Source organism: Mastigoproctus giganteus, chromosome 8, assembly GCF_048544385.1.
Source record: "Mastigoproctus giganteus isolate SK-2022 chromosome 8, ASM4854438v1, whole genome shotgun sequence".
NCBI lineage: Eukaryota > Metazoa > Arthropoda > Arachnida > Uropygi > Thelyphonidae > Mastigoproctus > Mastigoproctus giganteus.
In genome coordinates, this window is record NC_143582.1 from 177,739,828 (window position 1) to 177,763,273 (window position 23,446).

Below are 23,446 nucleotides of genomic sequence, written 5' to 3' on the forward strand. Positions count from 1 at the left end.
CTTTGGTCCTTATCGAAGATTCGGTTGTTTATTTTCCTCTGGAAGCTCTTTGTATTGGTGTAGTCTCTTGCTGAGTGCGAGGAGGTTCTGCTTCAGTATATCTAAGTATTCTCCTATTCTCTGATTTCTGGTCTCATCTTTGCTGTGGGTGCTGTCTCTCTTGAGGATGCTTTTCAGCTTTCCAATCAATTTCTTACTTCTGTTACCCTGTTAGTACTGGGTCAACTGACCTATCTTGACTCTTAATTCTTCTATCTTCTGCTGAAGTATTCTTTCCCAAGCTGGCAGTTCCTTCTGTTTTCAGTTCTTCTGCTGCTGGTCTCTTGTTTCTTTTCCATTAATCCTAGTGGCTGCTATGGCAGCAGAGTATATGGCTGTGTGGATAGCTTCCAGCGTTGCATCATTGTTGTCAAGGTAATGTGGCATTATTTGCTGATTGAGGTGGTCTGTTACTCTCCACAGGATTTTATTTGGCCTCTGCTTAGGTATCACGTGGGTTCTTGCGGGGTCCATTCCTTCGAATTCTGTTAGGGCCTTCCACTCGTTTTCTATTCTGGATAGCATGACTTCGTCTCTTTCCAATTCAGTTACTCTGGGTTGTATTTCTTCTTGCTGTTCCTCCTCCGGTTCTATGGTATGCTGTTCCTCCTCTGGTTCCATATTGACCATATTCTTTGTGCTTTGTAGCAGATTGCTGACATTCTGCTTGATTTTTTCCAAGATGGGAGGAGCTATTAGGTTCTTCGTGACAATGGTCCTTCTCTGGTCTGCTAATTGCTGTTCAGTGACTTGAATATCCGGGTGTCGCTCTAACCACTTGGTATGTAGTCGCAATCTGTACATTGTCATATCGGTCTCTAGCCTGGTTATTTCATAGTATGCTCGTATGATGTATGTATTCATTTCAATGCTCCACTTCATATGTTGCCGTTTTCTTCCCCCCTGGGTGGTCATTACCGCAGTTGTGCAGGAAACACTTCCAGTTGGTGAGGGTGGATGGTCTTGCCCTTCTCTTGTGGGGGACATAGTGTGCATAGTGTCGGGGGAAAGGCACCTCCGGTGGTTTCCCACATCTGCGCCATATATACTCTGTGGAGAGAAACAGTATCACTGTGAAAGCCAGAAAATTTTTTTATGTTGTAAATGAAGTATTATGCTAGGTTCTGTTGGGTGTCCTGGCTTTTGGCCACAGGGCCCCTGATGGGACCCCACGTTGCCCGCGCACACCACTAGGAGGTAGCCAGGCTGCCCATAATTCTCTGGCTAGTCTCCTCCAGGTCACCTGAGCTTCCTGGAAAGAGACCAAGTTAAAAAAAAAAAAAATAAATAAATAAAATAAAATAATAGGGTACAGGGAGTACAGGATGTACTGGAGAGGGTAAAGGAAAGGAGGTATAGACAGAGCGACGGAGGATGTAAGGGAAGGCATCCTCCACAGGTTGGGCAGGAATTCTCTCACCAAAGTGGAAGAAGAGGCCCCTTGATAGGGTGGGAAGACAATCACGTATCAAGAGAGACACGGATGAATCAATTCAAGCGACCTGAGTGTCAAGTCCAGTAGCTAGAAGTGGTCACAATTTAGGTGAAGATGTTCAGTATATGAGAAAAGGGTGTTGATCAATGTGCATCAGTTCCAGGACGTTGTACCAGTGATCATCTTCTGGTGAAGAGATCATGGGCGAAGGCAGAGAAAGCGTGGTACTGGTCTTCCTCATTGATCAGAAAGTGTTCATTTCCTCTAGGCAAGGCGTGTATTTTTGATATGAGCAATGTTCGCAGGTCCTCGTAGAGCGGGCAAACATAGAATAGGTGATCCCAGTCTTCGTTTTCACCACAAAGACAGCGAGGGTCATCCACCATGTTCATAGAGGCATGGCCTGTAACCAGGGTATATAATCCTGGGCTGTACCATGCTGCAGCTTTAGGGTAGATCTGGGCTATTTCAGGTAAGAATTTTTTAGTGATGGAACCTTTGGGGGTGGTATTCCATCTGTTTTGCCAGGCGTTAAGAAGGTAGACTGCAAGGCACTTTTTTTCTTCTTTGATGGAGTTTGCTGGGTTTGTAGTGAAATCCAGGATGGTGGTAGGGAGTCCCTTTGCGAGCTAGTAGTGCATGCCTCTGCGAATTATCTGCAGGTCCAGAGGGAGAACTCCTGCCAAGACCTGGAGCGCTGGGTTGCTTACTGTGCAGCAGGAATGGGTGATAGTGAGAAGGATATTACGCTGGATGGAGGTGAGCTTCCTTTGGTTACGAACAATGAGTGCATGATGATACCAGACACCTGCACAGTAGGTTATAGTGGGAATAAATACAGCTTTGTGTAGCATATGCAGTGAGCGGCGATTTAGGCCCCAGTCAGACCTGCTGATCTTCACTACTATTGCCGTGTAGTTCCTGACTTTGCGATGAAGGTAGTCTATATGCGGGTAAAATGTGAGCTTGAGGTTGAGAATTACCCCAAGGTACTTCATCTCAGTTGTCAGTTTGATAGTTCTACCAGCAATTTTAATCTGCGGCGGCCTGCTTATTTGAAGGGTTCCTCTGAGTGGAATTGAAGTAGTTTTCTCAGGGGATATATGGAGTTTATGGAGGCTGCTCCATTCTTGTAGCTTTGTAAGGGCTCCGTTGGCTGTTGTTTCCAGGGAAGCTCTGGAGTTTCCAGTGACTGTCAGTATCACGTCACCTGCGAAGGCTTGGGTGGAAACATCCCCCAGGTCTAGGTTCAGGAACTTGTCCATGACCACATTCCATAGGAAAGGACCAAGGACAGAGCCCTGGGGGCATCCTCTATAGACATTTCTGGAGACTTGTCGATAGGCATTTCTGACTGTAACACTTCTGTTGTGAAGATAGTCCTGTATGCAGCTGTAAAGATTTGCTGGAACGCTAGCTTTTCTGAGTCTTCTTAGTATACGTGGCGACCAGAGCAAGTCAAAGGCCCTGGCGAAATCCACTGATATTACTAAGAAGTATTTGGTGGCTGAATTTTTGACTGAATCCATGAGCTGTCGAAGAGCATTTTCTGCTGAAAATCCTGCCCGAAAACCGAACTGGTTTGGGGACTGGAGATTTGCATTTTTATAGTGTTTTTCCAATCTGGATAAGAGAAGACGTTCAAATATTTTGCTTAAAACAGGAAGGAGTGCTATGGGTCTGTATGACCTTGGCTGCTCTGGTGGTTTACTTGGGTTCTTCAAAATGAGGCGTAGATTGGCCTCTTTCCAGTCATCTGGGAAGGGTCCAACTTCCAGACAATGGTTGTACAGGCTGAGAAGGAGATTTGATTGCGTCTCTGCAAGCTTCTTAATTACTTCTGCTTCAGGAAGTCTAACCCTGGCCTTGTTTTGTTTTTTGCCAATGGAAAGTTATAATTCATCTAAGTTGAAAGGCTGTTCTATAGAAGTGGTGCTGTAGGATGCGTTTTCAGTACAGATTTCTTTTGCTGGCTGGATTGAGGATCTGTGTTTAGCGGGAACAGGGTGTCCAAGATGTTGTTTACTGACTCTTCCCATGTGAGGGTTGTGGTGCCCTGCGGGCCTTATGGCGGACAGCGCCACTTGCTTCTTTTTCTTAAGGCGCACTATAGCCCCCGGCAGCTTATGCACCCCTAAACCCCCATAACACACACACACACACACACACACACACACACACACACACACACACACACACACACACACACACACACACACACACACACCACTTGCTTCACTGTCTTGCTCAGGAGACTGTCTCCAACTTTTCGAACCGACCCCTCTGCCTAAGGCCTGAACTTGAGTGACTTTATCCTGTGCCACATTCGATGCAGTATGAATAATATTTATCTGCAACATCATCCATCTATGGAGGTGGACTTGTTTAGCTTCGGCTTATGCCCAGTGGTTTATTTATTTATTTAGTTCTCGCATGCGACACTAGATGGTGCCACTATCTACCTCAGCAGTCACTCCGACCTTGGGGAAGGTAAGTCCAATGGGATAATTTTTGCGATGTTTTTTTTTTTTTTTTTTTTTATAATTTAATATTATTATATCGGTCTCCCAGCGTAATAGAGCCATGTTCACTTCCACCAATGCAGGATTCGAGCCCCGGTCCATCAGGCTGGCAGTCCAGTGTCTTAACCACTGGGTTATCGCACCCATCATCATCATCATTATTATTATTATTATTTGAGAGATTTGAGAAGGGGTGGAGGAATAATAATATGCTATCCTGCAATATACAATAGAACATGCTTTAAGGCAATACAGGTCAACCACTTAACTCAGTCTTGTGAAAACTGCTGTGTCAAATTATTGGCAGATAATCCAGAAAACACATTGATGATTTTATGCGTTTTATAGGCCACCATCAGATTCAATAAACAGCTTCCTAATAGAATTAGATAACATAATTTTGCAATGGGATGAGATACAGACTGAAAAGACCATACTAGTAGGAGATTTCGATATCAATTTACTAACAGATGAAACGGATAATGTGCTTCTCAGATACTCTGCTATCTTAAACAACTATGCATTTGAACATACCTTATTTGGAATAACTAGGCAACAAAGGATGGAGGGAGATAGAACAGTAAGCTCTTGTTTAGATCACTTTATAACAAACATCAAGTTAAAGTATGCTAATTCATATATACTATTAAATCAACTTTCAGATCACAGAACTTGTATACTAATAGTAAATATGTATTCAAAACAACACCCATGTGAAGAAAAAAAATTAACAAATGCTATGAAGAAAAATTATTTATCAACAGGGAAACTGAAACAGAACATAGAAAACTTGTTAATACAAGAGCAAGCATCATACAAAACAAATGTAAATGTATTTTCAAATAAGATAATACAAATGATAAACAATTCGAGGTTTAATATCGAGAGAAAAGTAAACCACTCGGCCTGCAACATAAACACTAGGAGTAGCAGGATCAAGCTTAAGAAACCTTGGATGACTAACAAAATAGAAGAATTAATGGTTACAAAGGGATGAATATTTCAGGCAGTATAGAAATTGTCCATCAAAGATAGAACACTATCACAATTATTAAACACTCAGAAATAATTTGACAGGTATGATAAGAAAACAAAAAAACACTTATTACAATCAACTTTTTATGGAACAAAAGGAAAAATAGAACGTTATAAATAACCTATTAAGTACAAGGAAGAAAAAAACAAGGGGAAACCACATTAAAACACTGTTAGAACAGGTATCTGGTACAAACAAACAATATGAGGTTGCAAATAGGTTTACCAAAACTGTATTAGATCTCAACAGATATAATTTACATTATTGCCACGCTTAATAAACAAGATAGTAAACTGTTGTGTAGTCTTAACTCCACAATATACTGAGATTCTTAAGATTATAGAACAGTTAAAGAACAAGAAATCTTATGTACTGGACAGTAACCGAAGTAAAGAGAAACAAAGAGCAGTTCTCTGTTCTCTTGGTGGAACTTATAGCACGGATGTTATAGTCGGGAAGCTGTCCTACAAATTTACTTTCTTTTAAGATAATTCCTATATATAAAAAGGGACCACCAGATGACTTTTGCAATTACAGACCTCTTGCTCAGACTGCACTCATGAGGGGGCATAAATTTAAATGGATGGTTGCAGAATAGATGTGTGGAAGTTTGTCATTAGCCACTGGATGCTTGATTGTTGGAACAAACTTCCATCTGTTGTTGTGAAAATGTATAGTTTGAATAAATTCAAGAAAGAACTAGAGAAACTATTGGAGGGGATGGACAGGTGATAAGGGGAATATTTTTTTTAAGCTTGTTATCTTTTATCAGTTGCCACCACTAGACTGTTGGAATTCGAGGTGAGCGGACGCGCTTAGACAGGGCTCCTCAGTTAAGTGGTTTACTTTTGGATAGTGCTTTTAAATATTTGATTTATTTAGATATTGTTGGATTATTTTGTTATAGGTTTTCCTGTAACTGTTTGATTTTAATAATATTATAGATATAATTTTTTAAAGTTACTTTCATTGATATTTATTTAATTTTATAATGGTAGTTACGAGATCTGCCTTAAACACGTCACAGGGTATCGTGACTCACACGGAAATAGCCGATGGAGATTTATGGGTGAGTAATGATTTAATCCGTTGTGGAACGTGTGGAATGTTTTCCAAGGTCGACCTGGTGACTAATCCTACCTCACCTGGGGATTCTTTTCTTTGTGATCGATGTAAGGAGTCCACCGATCTTAAATTACAATTTGGTGCACTGATGGAACAATTTGAGTCCCTGAAAAAACGAGTGCTTGCCCTCGAAAATAATGCATCTGGGAGCTCGTCAGGGACTCAAAACTCCAGCAATCTACCAAGTGATCCACACCCGATTCGAGTCTCAAAATAGAAAAACCAAGTGCAAACTACTCTGGTTAAAAAGGAGATTGTTTTATTAGGAGACTCCATTGTCAGGGAAACGGGGAATATTTTTTGTAATAAGGATAGGTGGAGCAGAACCAAGGTATGTCTGCCGGGAGCAACTATTGATGATGTCACCAACAGATTGTCAGATTTTAAAGGGGGTAAAGAAAATATTATTATTCACGTGGGGACAAATGATATTAAACGTACACGATCTGACGATTTGTTGGAAAAATACAGGACCATGCTGAGGAAATGTCACGAGCTAGGCCATAATGTCTATGTGTCTGCAATTCTGCCCAGACACGATAGGAGGGATTATATATTAAGAGCCTTGTGGATTAACTGAAGACTTGAAGGAATCTGCAAGGCTTTAGGGGGGTAAATTTCTATCAGCATGGCCCACACTTGTAGGTAGAAGGAATTTGTTTTGTAGAGACGGGATACACTTAAACAAAGGTGGTGCAAAGGTTTTTGCCAGTATTATTGAGGATACCTTAAAGGTTCAGGGAAACTGCTAGTTAGGGGGGATGTGGGTAATACTGACACGTGTTTATCTGATAATATTGGTCAAAGTAACTCTTGCATATACCTTAAGAGTTCTTATCTGTTACCCCAACTGGACGTATTATCTAGATGTTCTGGGGGCAGAAACGTTTCACGTGAGCGGGTAGCTAATATCAGGGAAGAGAGCCTAAAAAACTTCAAGGGTTGTGTTAGGGTTGTTAAATATACAAGAACAGTAAATCTTAATTGTTTATACAGTAACTAAGTGTCGTCAATAAAATGAGCGAATTTGAACTGCTGGTTAAAACAAGTAACGCGGACATAATAGGGCTTACAGAGACGTGGTGTCACCCTGAAATTGGGGATGATGAGTTTCAGTACGGCTTGTATAAGGTATTTAGGAAGGATAGGTTAGATAGAAGGGGTGGTGGGGTAATGCTTCTTATCAGAAGCAGCCTGATTGTGACGATAGCTTTCCCGGATTCAGACATTTCACATGCTAGTATAGAGTCTGTACGATGTGAGATAGTTGGAAACAAAGGTATAATGCGAGTAGGAGTAATCTACAGACCAGGTGATTGTGAAGATTATGACAAAAGTCTCTACATGCAAATGGAATGGTCAAGTAAGCGTCAATGCCTTATTATGGGTGATTTCAATTTGCCTCTAATTGATTGGAGTAAATGGGAAGGAAACTCGACATGGGGAACAAAATTTTTAAATCAACTAGATGACTGTTATTTGAATCAACATGTCAGGGAAAGTACTAGAGAAAAGAATATCCTAGACCTCATCATCACACATGAATCAGATGGCATAACAGGGCTGACAGTAGAGGAACCAGTAGCAGGAAGTGATCACGGAGTTCTATGGTGGATGATGACAAGAGAGGTAGCAGAAGTAAAAGGCAAAGGAATGGGTTTTAATTTCAGAAAAGGAAATTACGATGCCTTAAGGTACTACATGGCCTCTAATAATTGGGTAGATATCGTGCAGAGAATGAATACAATTGAACTGTGGTACGCTTTTAAAACATTAATCACAGATGCCTTGAATATGTATATACCATTAAAAAAATACTCCACGAGAAGGGTTCCAAGTTGGATGAATAGTGAAGTTGCCACATTACTTGAGCAGAAAAAGGTGGCATGGAAAGGTTACAGAGCAATAAAAAGTACTGAAGCCTATAACAGCTACAAGCTGATGTGTAATAGAGTCACAAAAAAGGTTCGACAGGCAAAGGCAGTTTATGAGAAATCACTAGCAAACAGAGCAAAGAGGGGGGGGGGATAAAGAATTCTTCGCATATATAAATGCCAAGAAGAGCAGGACAAACCAGATCGGACCTTTACGTAAGGGAAAGGGGATAGTATTAAATACACCAGCTGCCGTTGCAGATGAACTCAACAGTTATTTTGCATTGATATTTACAAATGAAAAGCCTTTTGTGGCAATGGGAAATTGTGGGAGCGAAGTTAAAAAATATGTAATTAATGATATTGAAATTTCGCAAGATTATTTAATGAAAAAACTTTTGAGCCTACAGACCAGTAAGGCTCCTGGAGTTGATGGAATATACCCTATAATCTTAAGAGAGGCGGCAAGCGAGTGCATTGAACCATTGAGGCTAATTATGCGAGCATCACTAGACTGGGAAGATTCCCTTGGATTGGAAAAGTACAAATGTATCTCCCATACATAAGCGTGGCTCTAAAAGTGAAGTTGGAAATTATCGACCTGTCAGTCTGACTTCAGTAGTAGGGAAAATCATGGAGGCAATGATCAAGGGTGGAATTCAGGATCATTTGGATCGAATTGAAATTCTCAAGGATACTCAGCATGGTTTTGTAAAGGGAAAATCATGTTTAACAAATCTGGTTTGCTATTTCGAAATGGTCACTCACGAGCTGGATTTAGGGAATAATTTCGACATTGTTTATTTAGATTTCAGCAAAGCTTTTGACTCAGTCACACATGAGCGGTTGCTTTATAAGCTGGAACAGGTTGGAATCACTGGGAAAATCCTTAGATGGATAGAAGGATGGCTTCAGGGCAGGAGGCAGAGGGTTGTGATAAATGGCTATTCCTCAGATTGGGTTGATGTAAGAAGTGGGGTTCCCCAAGGATCAGTATTAGGACCACTGTTGTTTTTAATTTTCATAAACGACATTGATGAAGGGATAGAGGGCATGATGTCTAAATTTGCAGATGATGTTAAAATTGGTAGAGTAGTTAATGATCACTGTCAAGCTGAGTTTCTTCAGAGAGACCTAGATAGACTTCAGGAATGGTCAGAAAAATGGCAGCTGTGCTTTAATCCAACAAAGTGTAAGGTATTACACCTGGGAAACAGTAATCCCAAAAAAACTTATTCACTTGTTGGAGTTCAACTAAACCGAGTACTGGAGGAAAGGGACTTGGGTGTTACGATACGGTCAGACATGAAATTCTCTGAGCATTGTAAACAGGTTGCAAGGAAGGCCATGGTGTCCTATCGAACTTTTGCAAGTAGAGATAGGGACATGGTAATCCCATTATATAAGACTTATGTTAGACCACACTTGGAATACTGTGTTCAAGTATGGAGACTGCACCTAAAGAAAGACATCAAGCTTCTTGAAAGGGTGCAAAGAAGGGTAACTCGCCTGGTGAGATCGGCAAAAGGGCGTCCTTATGAAGAAAGACTTCAAATATGTGGGTTGCAGAGTTTGGAAACTAGACACCTTAGAGGAGATTTGATTGAGGTGTTTAAGGCTCTGAGAGGCATCAGTAAAATGAATGAGGACAAAATTTTCAAGATTATAAATGATGCTAGAACTAGGGGACATAAATTCAAGTTACGGGGGGAAATGTTTAGATTGGACTGCAGGAAGTTTTATTTTAGCCAGCGAGTTATAAATTACTGGAATAAGTTGCCTTCATGGGTGGTAGAGGCTGACAGTTTGGGGAAATTCAAAGGTCATCTGGATAGTACTTTCGGGTAAGGGAAGCGCATAGGATGATAGGTTTAATTTCCTTTTTTTTTTTTTTTTTTTTATTAATTATTATTATTTAGTTATTTATTTTATTTTATTTTTTTGTTTTTATCATTGTTTTGTTCGGTTTTTTTTTTTTTTTTTTTTGGCTGGTGCAGCATAGGCCATAGGCTTTTTTGCACCATGCAGCCGTTTCTAATACTAATACATTTGATAATATAATCCACTACTAATACAAATACTAATATTAATTTAATACTAATACCAAATATAATCCACTACAAATACTAATATTAATTTAATACTAATACCAAATATAATCCACTACTAATACAAATACTAATATTACTAATATTAATTTAATGCTAATATTACTAATACCAAATATAAACCACTACTAATACTAATACACTAATATACATTTATATTAGTGTATTTATATTGAGGCCTTGAATGGGTTGAGCACGCTGAATTCTGGTGGGATTCTTCCACTTGTTCAGATTACAAACCTAAGGGGCCATAAATTGAAATTGAGGAAGGACGGATGTAGAATAGATGTGTGGAAATTTGCCTTTAGCCAGCGGGTGGTTAATTGCTGGAACAAACTTCCATCTGTCGTGGAAGTTGATAGGTTAAATAAATTTAAGGAGGAACTGGACAAATATTTAGAGGGGATTGTTTTGTGATTTTTTTTTTTTTTTTTTTTTTTTTTTTCCCCGCCTGATGCTGCATAAGCTCATAAGCTCACTTGCTTTCTTGCATCACATGCCACTACTACTACTACTACTATAAATGTATATTACATGATATAATTTGTTTTGATGCCGGTTAAATTATGTTTAAAGGTAGATTTGAGTAGGTAAATAAATTAAATCAGAAGAGATTTTTTGTGAGAGTTAAAATATTGATTTATGGGAAAAGGTTAACATATAGTAAGAATTGTGAGAGTGTTTAGTTTTGGAGGAATAAATAATCTAAAGAACCTTATCTATATGAGAATTAAATTAGAAGAAATGATCGAAAGTGCTGGAATACTAACAGACTTATTGCGTTTTCCACAAAATCTCTTCTTTTCATCTTGTGTTTTAAAATATATTTAAAAAAAAAACAGTTTTTCGCCTGTTTTGTCTCAAAAATTCCTGTTTTCCTTCGTATCACAAATGCCCGATCTCCAGTTTTTTGAAACTCGGAAGCTTTCTGGCTGTTTAATGTAGTTTAGTTTTATTTAATTTTACAGATTTTATTGCTCATGGTTTTAATATTCATTGTATATGGGTAAGCATACAATTATACATTCTGAAATTAAATAAAATTTCCCAATTATTGCTTGTTTTTATTATACAGAAGCAGTCCATCTTATAGTATAACATTGTTAACTGGAAAAAATAATTACATCAATATAGCAAAGGAAACAGTATTAGTTTTCATGAAAAAATTATAACAAGGAATTAAGGAAACATTATAGCAAGGAAGATAGTATCTGTTATAGCATTAGCATTAGTAGAGGCATATGATGCAAGAAAGCAAGCTTATGCAGCATCAGCCAAAAAAAAAAAAATAAAACCACCACTCCCATTTCACCTCTCTGTTCGTTCGAAATACCTGTCCAGCTGAGCCTTAAATTTATTTAGACTATCAACTTCCACAACAAGGGATGGAAGTCTGTTCCACCAACCGTTGGCTAAAGGCAAATTTCCACACATCTATCCTACATCTGTCTTTCCTCAATTTGAATTTATGTCCTCTCAGGTGATTATTCTGAGCAAGAGGAAGAATCCCATCGGCATTGAGCATACTCAAACCATTCAAGGCTTTATACACCTCTATCAGATCACCTCGCCGCCAGACACTGTAATTTGCAAAACTTAAGCCTTTCTTCGTAAGAGCAACCCCTTGTTCCATTCATTAATCTTGTTACCCTTCTCTGTATTCATTCCAGCAGCTCTATATCCTTCTTGAAATGAGGCCTCCAGACCTATAGGATGAGTTGAAATCTAAATTTGAAATTTGAACATTGAAATTTTGTGAATATCAGCAAAATTAATTTTTATATATTATTTTTATTCTTCTGTTAAATTATTTGCTTTACATGATATTTGTATTTATTCATTTGGTCCAACAATTATAGCCAACTCACAAATTTATGTAGCTTCCCATGAACCCGTGTCTTCTGATAATAATTAAGAGAACATGTACAGCGTGTTTCTAAACATTATAACTGATTTCTATCACAATGTCAAGACAAATTGATGTCACATTTCCTCACCAATAGTTAGATCAAATGAGGAAATGCTAAATTGGTTACACCTGAATATTTTATTTCTAAACAAAGAAAATGTTTATAGAATATAGCCAAAAAATGGTTTGGTTACATGATTCATTATCTCAGAAGTCCAAGTGTTTACCTGTAATGTCTAGGTATTGTTGGCAGCATTGAAGAACTGAGAGAAAAACTTTAGCAAGTATTTGTATTGGAATAGATGCATGGGTTCTTCTGTTAAATTGTTTGCTGTTTGATACTTAAGTTCTTAGATTTAACTGGTTTCCAGTTATGCTCCTTCAAGTATAACATAAGTAAAATCAGTAAGTAAAATCCGATAAGTAAATTCAGGTGATCTTGGTGGAAATTTAGCATTTCCTCTTTTTATCTAACTATTGGTGAGGAAATGTAACATAAATTTGTCTTGACAATGTGATAGAAATGAACAAGGCCCACTCAATTCATTAAATTGTTATTATAATGTTTTGTATTTACTTTAATTTTTCAATGTAATTGCAGTATACTTGACAAATATTGAGTTTACAAATTATGAAAATATATATGGTGCTTAACTATCACAATAAATATAGACTTTTTTTTATTAGTGTTCAGTATTGCACATACTTGTTGAATGCTAAAATTCATTATTGTTGATTGTTTTGATTATAGCAAATCATTGGATTATATCGATTGTACTCATTGCATTCGATTTGTTCATTCCATTATGAAAAATCATTTGATTATATCATTCGATTATGTTAATCCCAGGGGCTCACATCTGTTGAGTATGGGCTTGGCACACCCAGGGTCCTGAGCTGGATATCATCATTCTTCTCTTTCTTAGTGATTCCCTTCTCTCTCTCTCTCTCTCTCTCTCTCTTTGGCTGGTGCCGCATAAGCCTCAGGCTTCCTTGCACCATATCGCTAATAATAATAATAATTATTATTCTTATTATTATTTCTCAACTATTTGGAGCAGCATACCTCCCCACAAAATTTTACTATTTTGTTTGTTAGGTGCCCATTACTATGGTTAACCTTGAGTTTTATCCATAAAAACAAAGTAAATAAGGCTATCAATGCCCCATATATGATATGTATCTATTCACATACATTTGTAGAAGAATAAGAGAAATTTACCTCAATATGATATGTAGAACACTTCTATATGATACTCTCTAGAAATTAAAACAAATAAAAGATTAACACAAAATGATTACAGTAAAAAATCAATTGGAAACAATTCAAAAAATTAAAAATAAATTAAAAGGTTTAACATAAATTTTGAAAAACGATTTTCCTTCCTGAAGCTGACAGAGCTTTTCGACTGTATGTTGTGATTATAGAAATGGAAATTACAGAGTATGCGGAGCTTGAATCATAAATAGAGATTGTCTTTGTGCATGCGCTTAAAAGACCATTAATGAGGGCGCCTCCGTAGCCAGGTGGGAAGGAGCAGCAGTGTGTAGCACACGCTTCTTGATTAGACCGGGGTTCGAGCCCGTCACCACCAAATACGGAGGATGCGGAAAGGTCATTCAGGGAATGACCACCGCATATCCCAGAGCAATATGGCCTTAGTTGCTAATGCTCCTAAAACCAAATAACAAACAAACAAACCATTAATGAGATTTTAGATATGGATGGCGAATGTTAATAAAATTCTCATGTAGTTTAATTTCGATGGTTTCTGCAATTAATAGTCACGTATAATTATGTTGGACACGAAGTATTTTGGCCTCGTTAAATGAAAATGTATGGTTTCGTTAATGGCATGAAAGGCTAATTCTGACGCTGCTGAATGAGAGAAGCACGAACAAAGGACACATTCTGTTTTACTCGGAAATTCAGCGGAAATCGCTTCGAGCCTTGGTACTGCAAATCACAATTACTGCAAAAAATGTTGTATACCAGGTCATTTATTTGTTTTGCAAAAGAGAAAAGGACTGAGCGATTGTTCAGCATACCGTGCAATTTCCATATTGGTTTGGCACAATCTTAAATTCAGTATCTTTAAAGAATCTGTTAAGCTGCTTGTGCCACTGTTTAATGAATGGAACAGAAATAAAGTATTTTTTGATGCTACTATTGTTGATTGGTGTAGTTGTTTTGAATCCTATCCTTAGCTTGTACCCTAATACGGTTTATTGTAGCAGGAGGGTAGTCCCTGTTTAAGAATCTGCCTGTTAATATACGTATTTCTGAGTCTAAAGCAGATTCTGTCATTGAATATGTTGTTTTGTATATTTATAGGCATTGAGAAATTGATTAAAGATAATAGACCTTTTGTAGGTGAACGGGTGATAGCTGTTATAATGTAGAAGCATACCAGTGTTTGTTGGTTTACGATAGATGTTAAATTGGATTTTATTCGCATCCCGAGTAAGCACGAAATTTAGAAAATTTAATGACCCTTTCCAATGTAAAATTTGAGTCCAGGATGAATATTATTAAATGAGTGTAAAACATCTTGAATAGTGCTACTATCAGCAATAACCAGAACATCATCAGAACATTAGATAGCTGTTAATCAGAATGAATATTTTGCATTTATATTCACACGAGGAGTTATTAAGGGAGGAAAATGCCGGAAGTTTATCAAACTGTAACAGGGTGCTTAATGATTTTAATAATAACTGAGAGCAAAGTGGAGAATAAATTGTTGAAGTTAAATGTAAGAAAGTCACCCAGGGTGGATGGGATCTATCCAGTTATATTAAAGGAGGCAGCAAAGGAAGTAAGCATACCCTTAGCCATAATTATGAGAGCATCTTTGTATTCAGGGGAAGTCCCCATGGACTGGAGATGTGAAAATGTATCCTCAGTTCACAAAGGGGGATCTAAGGGTGACATGATAAATTGCAGACCAGTTAGTTTAACTTCTATTCTGGAGAAAATAATAGAGGAGTCACTGGTTAAAGATGCATTGCAGGATCATCTAGACAAGACTGCAGTAATAACTCATATACAGCATGGGTTTGTTAAGGGAAAGTCTTGTCTGACAAGGTTGATTAGATACTATGATGTGGTTACAAAGGAACTGGATGCAAAAAATAATTTTGATACCATATACTTGGGTTTCAGGAAAGCTTTTGACATGTTGCCCATGGAAGACTACTGTACAGATTGGAGCAGTATGGTATTAATGATAAATTGCCTCAATGGATAAAAGGGTGGTTGAATGGGAGAAGACAGAGAGTGGTAATCAATGAATACTGCTCTTCGTGGCGCCTCCGTAGCCAGGTGGGAAGGAGCAGTAGCGCATAGCACACGCTTCTTGATTAGACCGGGGTTCGAACCCGTCACCACCAAATACGGAGGATGCGGAAAGGTCAGGGAATGACCACTGCATATCCCGGAGCAATATGGCCTTAGTTGCTAGTGCTCCTAAAAAAAAAAAAAAAAAAACCAAACTGCTCTTCGTGAACTAATGTTATCGAGTCCCACAGGGTTAGTGTGTTGGGCCCACTGTTTTGTATATTTATCAGTAATATTTACGAAGGTATATCAGGCTTAATGTCGAAGTTTGCAGATGATACAAAAGTTGGCAGGGTTGTTAATGACAGTAATGGCAATGTGCTACTGTAACAGGATCTAGAAAATTTGAGTAGATGGGCTGAGAAGTGGCAACTGAAGTTTAACATTGACAAATGCAAAGAACAGCATGTGGGTAGAAGTAACCCCAGAGAAATGTACCAAATGTGTGGTACTACACTTAGGGTGGTAAAAAATGAAAAAGACATTGGAGTAATTGTGCAGTCATATATGAAATTTTCTGAGCAGTGCAGACAAGCTGCCAGAGCAGGTCAAAGATATTGACCTGCTCTGGGTCCTACTATCAAAGGAATTTTTCTAGTAGGGAAAAGGAGGTGATTATCCATTTGTCTAAGGCAGTGGTTGGGCCATGCCTTGAGTACTGTGTACAAATCTGGAGGCCTCATTTTAGGAAGGATGTAGAGTTGCTTGAGCATGTACAGGGAAGGGCACAAGATTGGTGAGGGGAACAAAAGGGTGGTCTTACCAAGAAAGGCTTAAGTTCTGCAAATTGCAGCATCTGGAGACTAGGCAACTGCAAGTTGATCTAATTGAGGTGTATAAGGCATGAATTGAGGTGTGAATGGGTTGAACAGGCTCAACTCTGATGGGATTCTTCCTCTTGCTCAGATTATGAACCTGAGAGGTCATAAATTCAAATTGAGGAAAGACAGTTATAGAATAGAAGTACAGAAATTTGCCTTTAGCCAGTGGGTAGTTGATTGCTGGAACAAACCTCCATCTGTCGTGGAAGTTGATAGCTTAAATAAATTCAAGTAGAAACTGGACAAACGTTTAGAGGGAATGGATGTGTGAAATTTTTTTTTATTTTGGAAAGCAAACTTAAGTAGCTGATGCTACATAAGCTTTCTTTCTTGCATCACATGCCTTGACTACTACTAAATACCTCCCATAGTGTGTGATACGGCGTAAAAAAGGTGTCGAATGTATACACTCAATTGTTGAAAGATAGACCTCCGATATTAAGCCACTTGGACTCAGTCCCATTGGCAAATCAAAAATTTGTTTGTATACTTTATCTTGAAAGGTGTATAGTTCAGGCTTCAACTAAGAGTTTAATTAAGTGAAAAATTTCTATAATAGGAAGTTTTGTATAATTAATCAGTATAAAGGTGTCAAATGTATACACTCAGTCGTTTAAAGATAGACCTCCGATATTAAGCTGCTTAGACTCAATCCCATTGACAAACCAAAAATTTGTTTGTATATTATATCTGTGTATAGTTCAGGCTTCAACTAAGAGTTTAATTAAGTGAAAAATTTCTTTAATAGGAAGCTTTGTATAATTAATCAGTATAGAGTTATTATTTAACCTATCCCAAAGAATATCTAACCTGTATTCAATGTTTACATTCGTATATAACGAAGTAAACATCCAGTGAGAATAAATTATCATTATTGCTGCAAGTTGCATTAGAAAATTATTTATTATTATTAGCCTGATGGTGCAAGGAAGCCCAAGGCTTATACTGCACTGGCCAAAAAAAAATTCCCGAGTTATCCTGAGAGAGAGAGAGAGAGAGAGAGAGAGAGAGAGAGAGAGAGAGAGAGTGTGTGTGTGTGTGTGTGTTAGAAGTAGAAAGGAATCATCAATAAAGAGAAGAATGATGATATCCAGCTCAGGACCCTAGGTGTGCCAAGCCCATACTCACCAGATGTGAGCCCCTGAGGTGATTTTTGTCAGCTAAATATAGTGTTTCCTTATGGAGCATGTTGCAAAACTGATAAATGTTGAAGTTTTATTCTTTAAAAGTGAATAAAAAGAAAATTCTTGGCTTACTGTGTCTAGTTTCAGCAGTACATTGCTGGGGTGGACATATTGGATAAGTGTAAGGCTTGGTTCTACTTCAATGAATACATTAATATAAAAAAAATTTCCTAATATCTAGTGATTAAAGACTAAGGCATTGTAATTCTAACTTTCATGGACTTAAATATATAGGTTATAGGCAGATTAATTGGGTTAATACATTTTAAAATTAATCTTAACCTGTGGAGTAGTTTTAAATGTAGACAATGATAGTTCATCATGCTTCACAAATGTTCCATGATTCAGACTTTCTGTTTTCAGGGTTTGATTAAAAAGCTCAATGAATGCTTCAAAAAAAATTAATTTTTTTGAATGATAAATGTTTAAATTGTTAATATTCTCTACTGTAATCTCCATCTGCAACCAAAGTGGTACTTGCTCACTTCATGCCTAAATCCTCAGTCAAAATAGCCTGAACTGAACCTAATGAAAGAGATGATTCCTCAGCAAGTTTTTAAATGGTCAGTTGGATGATGCAGACTTCATTGATGTTTTGATTGCTTTGGGTTGTTGGCAAGCGACTGCTGCTTTTTTCATTTTCAAGTGACCACTTAAACTTGTTTTTTGTCATGTCATCGTCTCTGTAAATTCTAATAAGCATTTCATGAGTTTCTGTGGCATACTTTCCAAGTTCACAACAAAATTTAATGTTTGTATATTGTTCAGATTTCATCATTTTCAGTAGGTGATAAATGAGAAAAACAAGTATTAACTGAAAGCAGCTTTCTGTGAGACACACTTAACACAGGTGAAAACTTGGTGTGTAATTGCCCACTGACAATATTTTAAATACTGTTACACATTCAAGAATTTTAAAATCATTCAGTGAACCTTTTGATCAAACCTTGTGTTTGAAATTAGCATAAAAGATTACATTAAAATAAAATATTAAAAATTATGGTTAATTAACTCTTGGCTATAAATTATGTGAAACAGTGACAAAAAAGATGAACCTCTACCACATTTAGGCAAGTTATCAAGAAACTAATAACTGTTATATTTATATTATATCTTTAGAATCTGGAATTAAAACGTCCAGAATGCTGCTACCATTCTGTTTTTCATACTTATAGATGATCAGTTGTGTTCAATTATCTCTTTTTATAATTTTTATTTATTTCTTATCATCAGTTTATCTTTTCAGGTTTTACAGTCTTTACCATGTGCCAAAGCACTGTATCCATACGAGGGTAAAGAACCTGGGTAAGTTCATTTAAGTGAATTATTCTATATCTGTTGAGAAGCTACTGAAACCAAGAATCACTTAAATTTATAAAGATTTAGGGATATTGAAGTACAGAATTTAATAATTTACAGTTTTATATGAGGATGCTGTTTTTTTTGGTAACATTGGGAAATGGAGTTAAAAAAAAAGTGGAGAGAAATTAGTGACATGTTTGTTATATCACATTGTCCATAATCCATTTTTAAAGGAGAAGATCCACAAGATTGGAGGAAGGCATTCATTGTACCAATATTTAAAGAGGGAAATAATCCCGACTGCTTGATTACAGAGGTATGTCATTCCATAGTGTACCAGAGAGCAAAGTTTGGTCATTGTGTGACAACCAGATCCTCTGCCTGCACCATAATGAGGGTGGAACTGTTAGTAACCCTGTGTATAATCCCCAAGATGTTGGGGATTTCAAGGACTGCTGGGAGTCATCATGGAACAAGTAAATACATAAGCTGTGCTAGCGTAATTAACAGTAAGAACAGGGTACATGTATACTTCCATGTACATCACTGATAGAAATATAGTAAATAAATTTGATGAACTTGAAGTGCTGCTGATCAGGACATCAAAGGAGATGATATTGTTGGGATATCAGAGATGTGGTGTCATGCAGATGTAAGCAGTGCAGAATTGGAATATGGAGAGTACCATGTGTACAGAAAGGATAGACGGGATAGGAAGGGAGGAGGGGTTAAGCTGTTAGTTAAAAAACATAAAATCTAAGGCAGTGCAACCAGTTGACATGAGTGGCCAGTGCAATGTTGAATCAGTTTGGTGTGACATAAGCACTGGGAAAGCAAAAATGAGGGTAATAGTGTATTATTGGCATAATGACACTGATGAATATAGTGAACAACTGAACAGAGAAATAGAGTGGACCAGTAAATCAAAATGCCTTATATTGAGGGATTTTAATTTCCCAGATATTGACTGGAACTTGGGTTGGTCACTCACACACGAGTGATTTATCATCCAATAAATCCAATAAAGTGGATTTATTGGATGATTATTTTCTACAACAGCACGTTCAAGAGGCAATCAAGAGGGATTAATACTCTTGATCTGATTATCAGCAGTGATTATTATGCATTAAGAACCAGTAAGTGGCAGTGATCACAGTGTACTGATGTGAGATTTACTTAAAGATGTAACTATCCTTGGGGGGAGAGAAGGTAAAGGGAAGGGTTTTTGCTTTCATAAAGGTGACTACAGTGGTCCCAGACTATTTTTAAATTCTATGCAGTGGGACCATCTAATGATGTTACCAACAGAAAATTCTAAATGGGAAGTAGTCAAGGAATTAATCTTGGAAGCTACTAGGCTTTTCATACCAACTAAGTAATACGGTTCAAAGTTTAGGTCTAATGGACTAATGAGACTTGTGGCAGAGAAAAATGTATGGGATCATTATAAATTATCAGGCAACACAGAAGCCTATGTTATATATAAGCTAGTCTGTAATCAAACCAAAAAAGGAGGTTAAGCAAGCGAAGACAGATTACGAAAAATTTTTGGCTATGGATACAAAGAAAAACAGCAGAGACTTCTTTTCTTACATAAACTCTGGAAGGAAGTGGATGACTCAGATTGGACCACTTGATATCGATGATTCTACTGTTGATTATCCTGCTCAGGTAGCTGACAAACTAAATGAGTATTTTGCATCTACATTTTTACTTGAGGAATTCTGTAGGGAAGTGGAGGAGAGAAGCTTATTAAACTCTAACAGTGAACTAAATGATTTTGTGATAACCGAGAGCAAAGTGGAGGAGAAATTGTTGAAGTTAAACGTAAGAAGGGCACCTGGAGTGAATGGGATCTATATTGAAGAATGTGGCAAAGCAAGTAAGCAACCCTTTAGACATAATTATGAGAGTATCCTTGGACTCAGGAGAGGACCCCATGGACCGGAGATGTACAAATGTATCCACAATTCACAAAGGGGGAATCAAAGGTTGACATGAGTAATTACAAACCTCTAACTTCTGTTACAGGGAAAATAATGGAGTTACTGGTTAAGGAAGTAATGCTGGATCATCTAGACAAGACTGCAGTTATATTTCAGACACAGCATGGGTTTGTTAAGGGGAAATCTTGTGTGATAAATTTGATTGGATTCCATGATGTGGGCAAAAAGGAACTAGATGCGGAAAATAATTTTGATATCATATACTTGGATTTCAGGAAAGCTTTTGATAGTGTTGCTCATGGAAGACTGCTGTACAAATTGGAGTGGTATGGCATTAAGGGCAAGGTGCTGCAATGGATAAAGGGATGGTTGAGTGGGAGATGGCAGAGAGTGGTAATAAACGGACACTGATCTACGTGGACTAATGTTATTAGTGGAGTCCTCCAGGGTTTGGTACCGGGCCCATTGTTGTTTTGTGTATTTATCAATGAAGGTATATCAGGCTTAATGTCCAAGTTTGTAGATGACACAAAGGTTGGCAGGGTTGTTAATGACACTAAAGACAGTATGCTACTGCAACATGATCTAGAAAAGTTAGGCAGATGGACTGAGAAAGACTGCCCATATGCAAAGTACTGCATATGGGTAGCAGTAACCCCAGAGAAACATACCGACTGTTTGGTACCACACTCAGGTTGGTAAAGAATGAAAAAGACCTGTGGTTAAATGTGCAGTCAGATATGCAATTTTCTGAGCAGTGCAGACAGGCTGTAAGAGTAGGTCATGAGGTTTGTCAATGAAATACAGGAATTTTGCTAGTAGGGATAAGGAGGGGATTATCCCAGTGGTCAGGCCATACCTTGAGTATACTGTGTTTAGGTCTGGAGACCTCATTTTAGGAAGAATGTAGAGTTTCTTGAACGTGCACAGAGAAGGGCAACAAGATTGGTGAGGGGAAAGAAGAGCTCCTCTTGCAAAGAAAGGATTAAGTTCTACAAATTGCAAAGTCTAGAGACTAAGCACCTGCAGTGTGATCTGATTGAGGTGTATAAGGCCTTGAATGGTTTGAGCAAGCCGAATGCTGATGGGATTCTTCCTCTTGCTCAGATTATGCACGCACTAGAGTGGGCATAGATTAAAATCGAGGAAAGACAATTGTAGAATAGATATGCAGAAATTTGCCTTTAGCCTGCTAATAGTTGATTGCTAGAACAAACTTCCATTTGTAGTTGTGGAAGTTGATAGCTTGAAAAAATTCATGAAAGAATTGGACAAACTTTTAGAGTGAATGGATGGATGAAATGGGAAGTGTTATCCCCCCCCCCCCCCCGGATGATACTGTATAAGCTTGCTTTCTTGCATCATATGCCTCTGCTGATGCTAATACGGCACCTAGTATGCTGGATGTGAGGCGCCTCCTTAGCCAGGTGGGAAGGAGCAGCAGTTCGTAGCACACGTTTCTTGATTAGACCACAATTCGAGCCAGTCACCACCAAATACGGAGGATGCGGAAAGGTCAGGGAATGACCACCGCATATTCACGGAGCAATATGGCCTTATTTGCTAATGCTCCGAAAAACCAAATAACAAACAAACAAACAAACATACTGGATGTGACCATCCAGCTCTGAACCAAATAAGCAGGGATTGCCATTCCACTGAGTGATGTGGCATCCATATTATGTTCAAGAGCTGGCTGTATTCTTGCTATGCATATGCCATATCTAAAAAGTTAATTTTTTCATATATGCCACTCGCTCACCTTTTCTTAGCTAGTAAAATATTCAGTAGCAAAGAAAAGTTTTTTTTTTTTTTTTTTTTTAGTTTGACTATTCAGATAGCCAAGCATTGTTTATTGCAGTTGTCCAGATTATTCACTGTGTGATTCCTTTCCCTTTAAAGGTGGTATTTGTGCATGTCCACTCTGATATTCCCCCTCAGGGGTTTAGTAACTTGAACATAAGCTTTTCGAAAAGCTTATCTCCAAGTTTAGAAAATCTCTCTACCACATTCTGTCAAATTCATCTGTTTCCTCTATTATTTTCCCATCTCCACTAATCACTTGGAACCCTTTGACTTCCTCTCTTTGAAACTTGACTTTCTCCAGTCAAACTTTCCAGTGAGGTGATTTTAATGTTAACTCCAGCTGGTTTCTATTTTCTATTCACATGGACCTAGCTACTTGAAATGTTGAGGCTTTTGCAATTATTATTGATTGCAAATATTGTTCATTTACCTACCAGAATACCAAAAAATCCTAAATTCACAGCCAGCATGCTTGATCTTTTTCTCACAAACAACCCTCATAAGTACATAATCAAGGTGAGTGGTCCCCTAGGCATCTCAGATCACAACTTGATGATGGTGTCTTCTCCAGTGGAGCCTTCCCTTCCCCCCAGCTATTCTCAACTTTGTGTTGTTTGGCATTACAAGAATGCAAAATGGGATGATCTGTGAGATTTCTTTTCTGTGGTCAGATTACCGTTTCAAATCTTCTGATGATGTTAATGTTTGTTCAGATCATGTCAGTGAAATTATTCTTGTAGGAATGGAATCTTTTATTCCACACTCCAACTTAAAATCTCGTCCTTTATAACCTTGGTTTTCCAATAAATGTGCTAAGGCTGTTTAAGAGAAGAGTGTTGCATATTGTAAATGGCTTGGTGACAAATCTCCAGGTTTATTTTCTGCTTACACCAAAGCAACTGGATTTTGAACAAGCTAAGAGTAGAAAACTAGCTTCTTGTCCAAATGGTAGCCAAGCATTCTAGTCTCTTGCCAATGCTATTGGCTGTAACTTTTGCC

At 37.9% G+C, this 23,446-nt stretch overlaps 1 protein-coding gene across 1 annotated transcript in view; it reads left to right on the plus strand.

Moving 5' to 3' along the window:
* Window positions 1–23,446, plus strand: part of POSH (SH3 domain containing ring finger posh) — a 372,146-nt gene that overhangs the window by 28,696 nt on the left and 320,004 nt on the right. Inside the window, exon 2 of the mRNA XM_090379928.1 lies at window positions 18,640–18,698. Coding sequence (XP_090236054.1) covers window positions 18,640–18,698 — 59 coding nt within the window. The remainder of the gene's footprint in view (window positions 1–18,639; window positions 18,699–23,446) is intronic.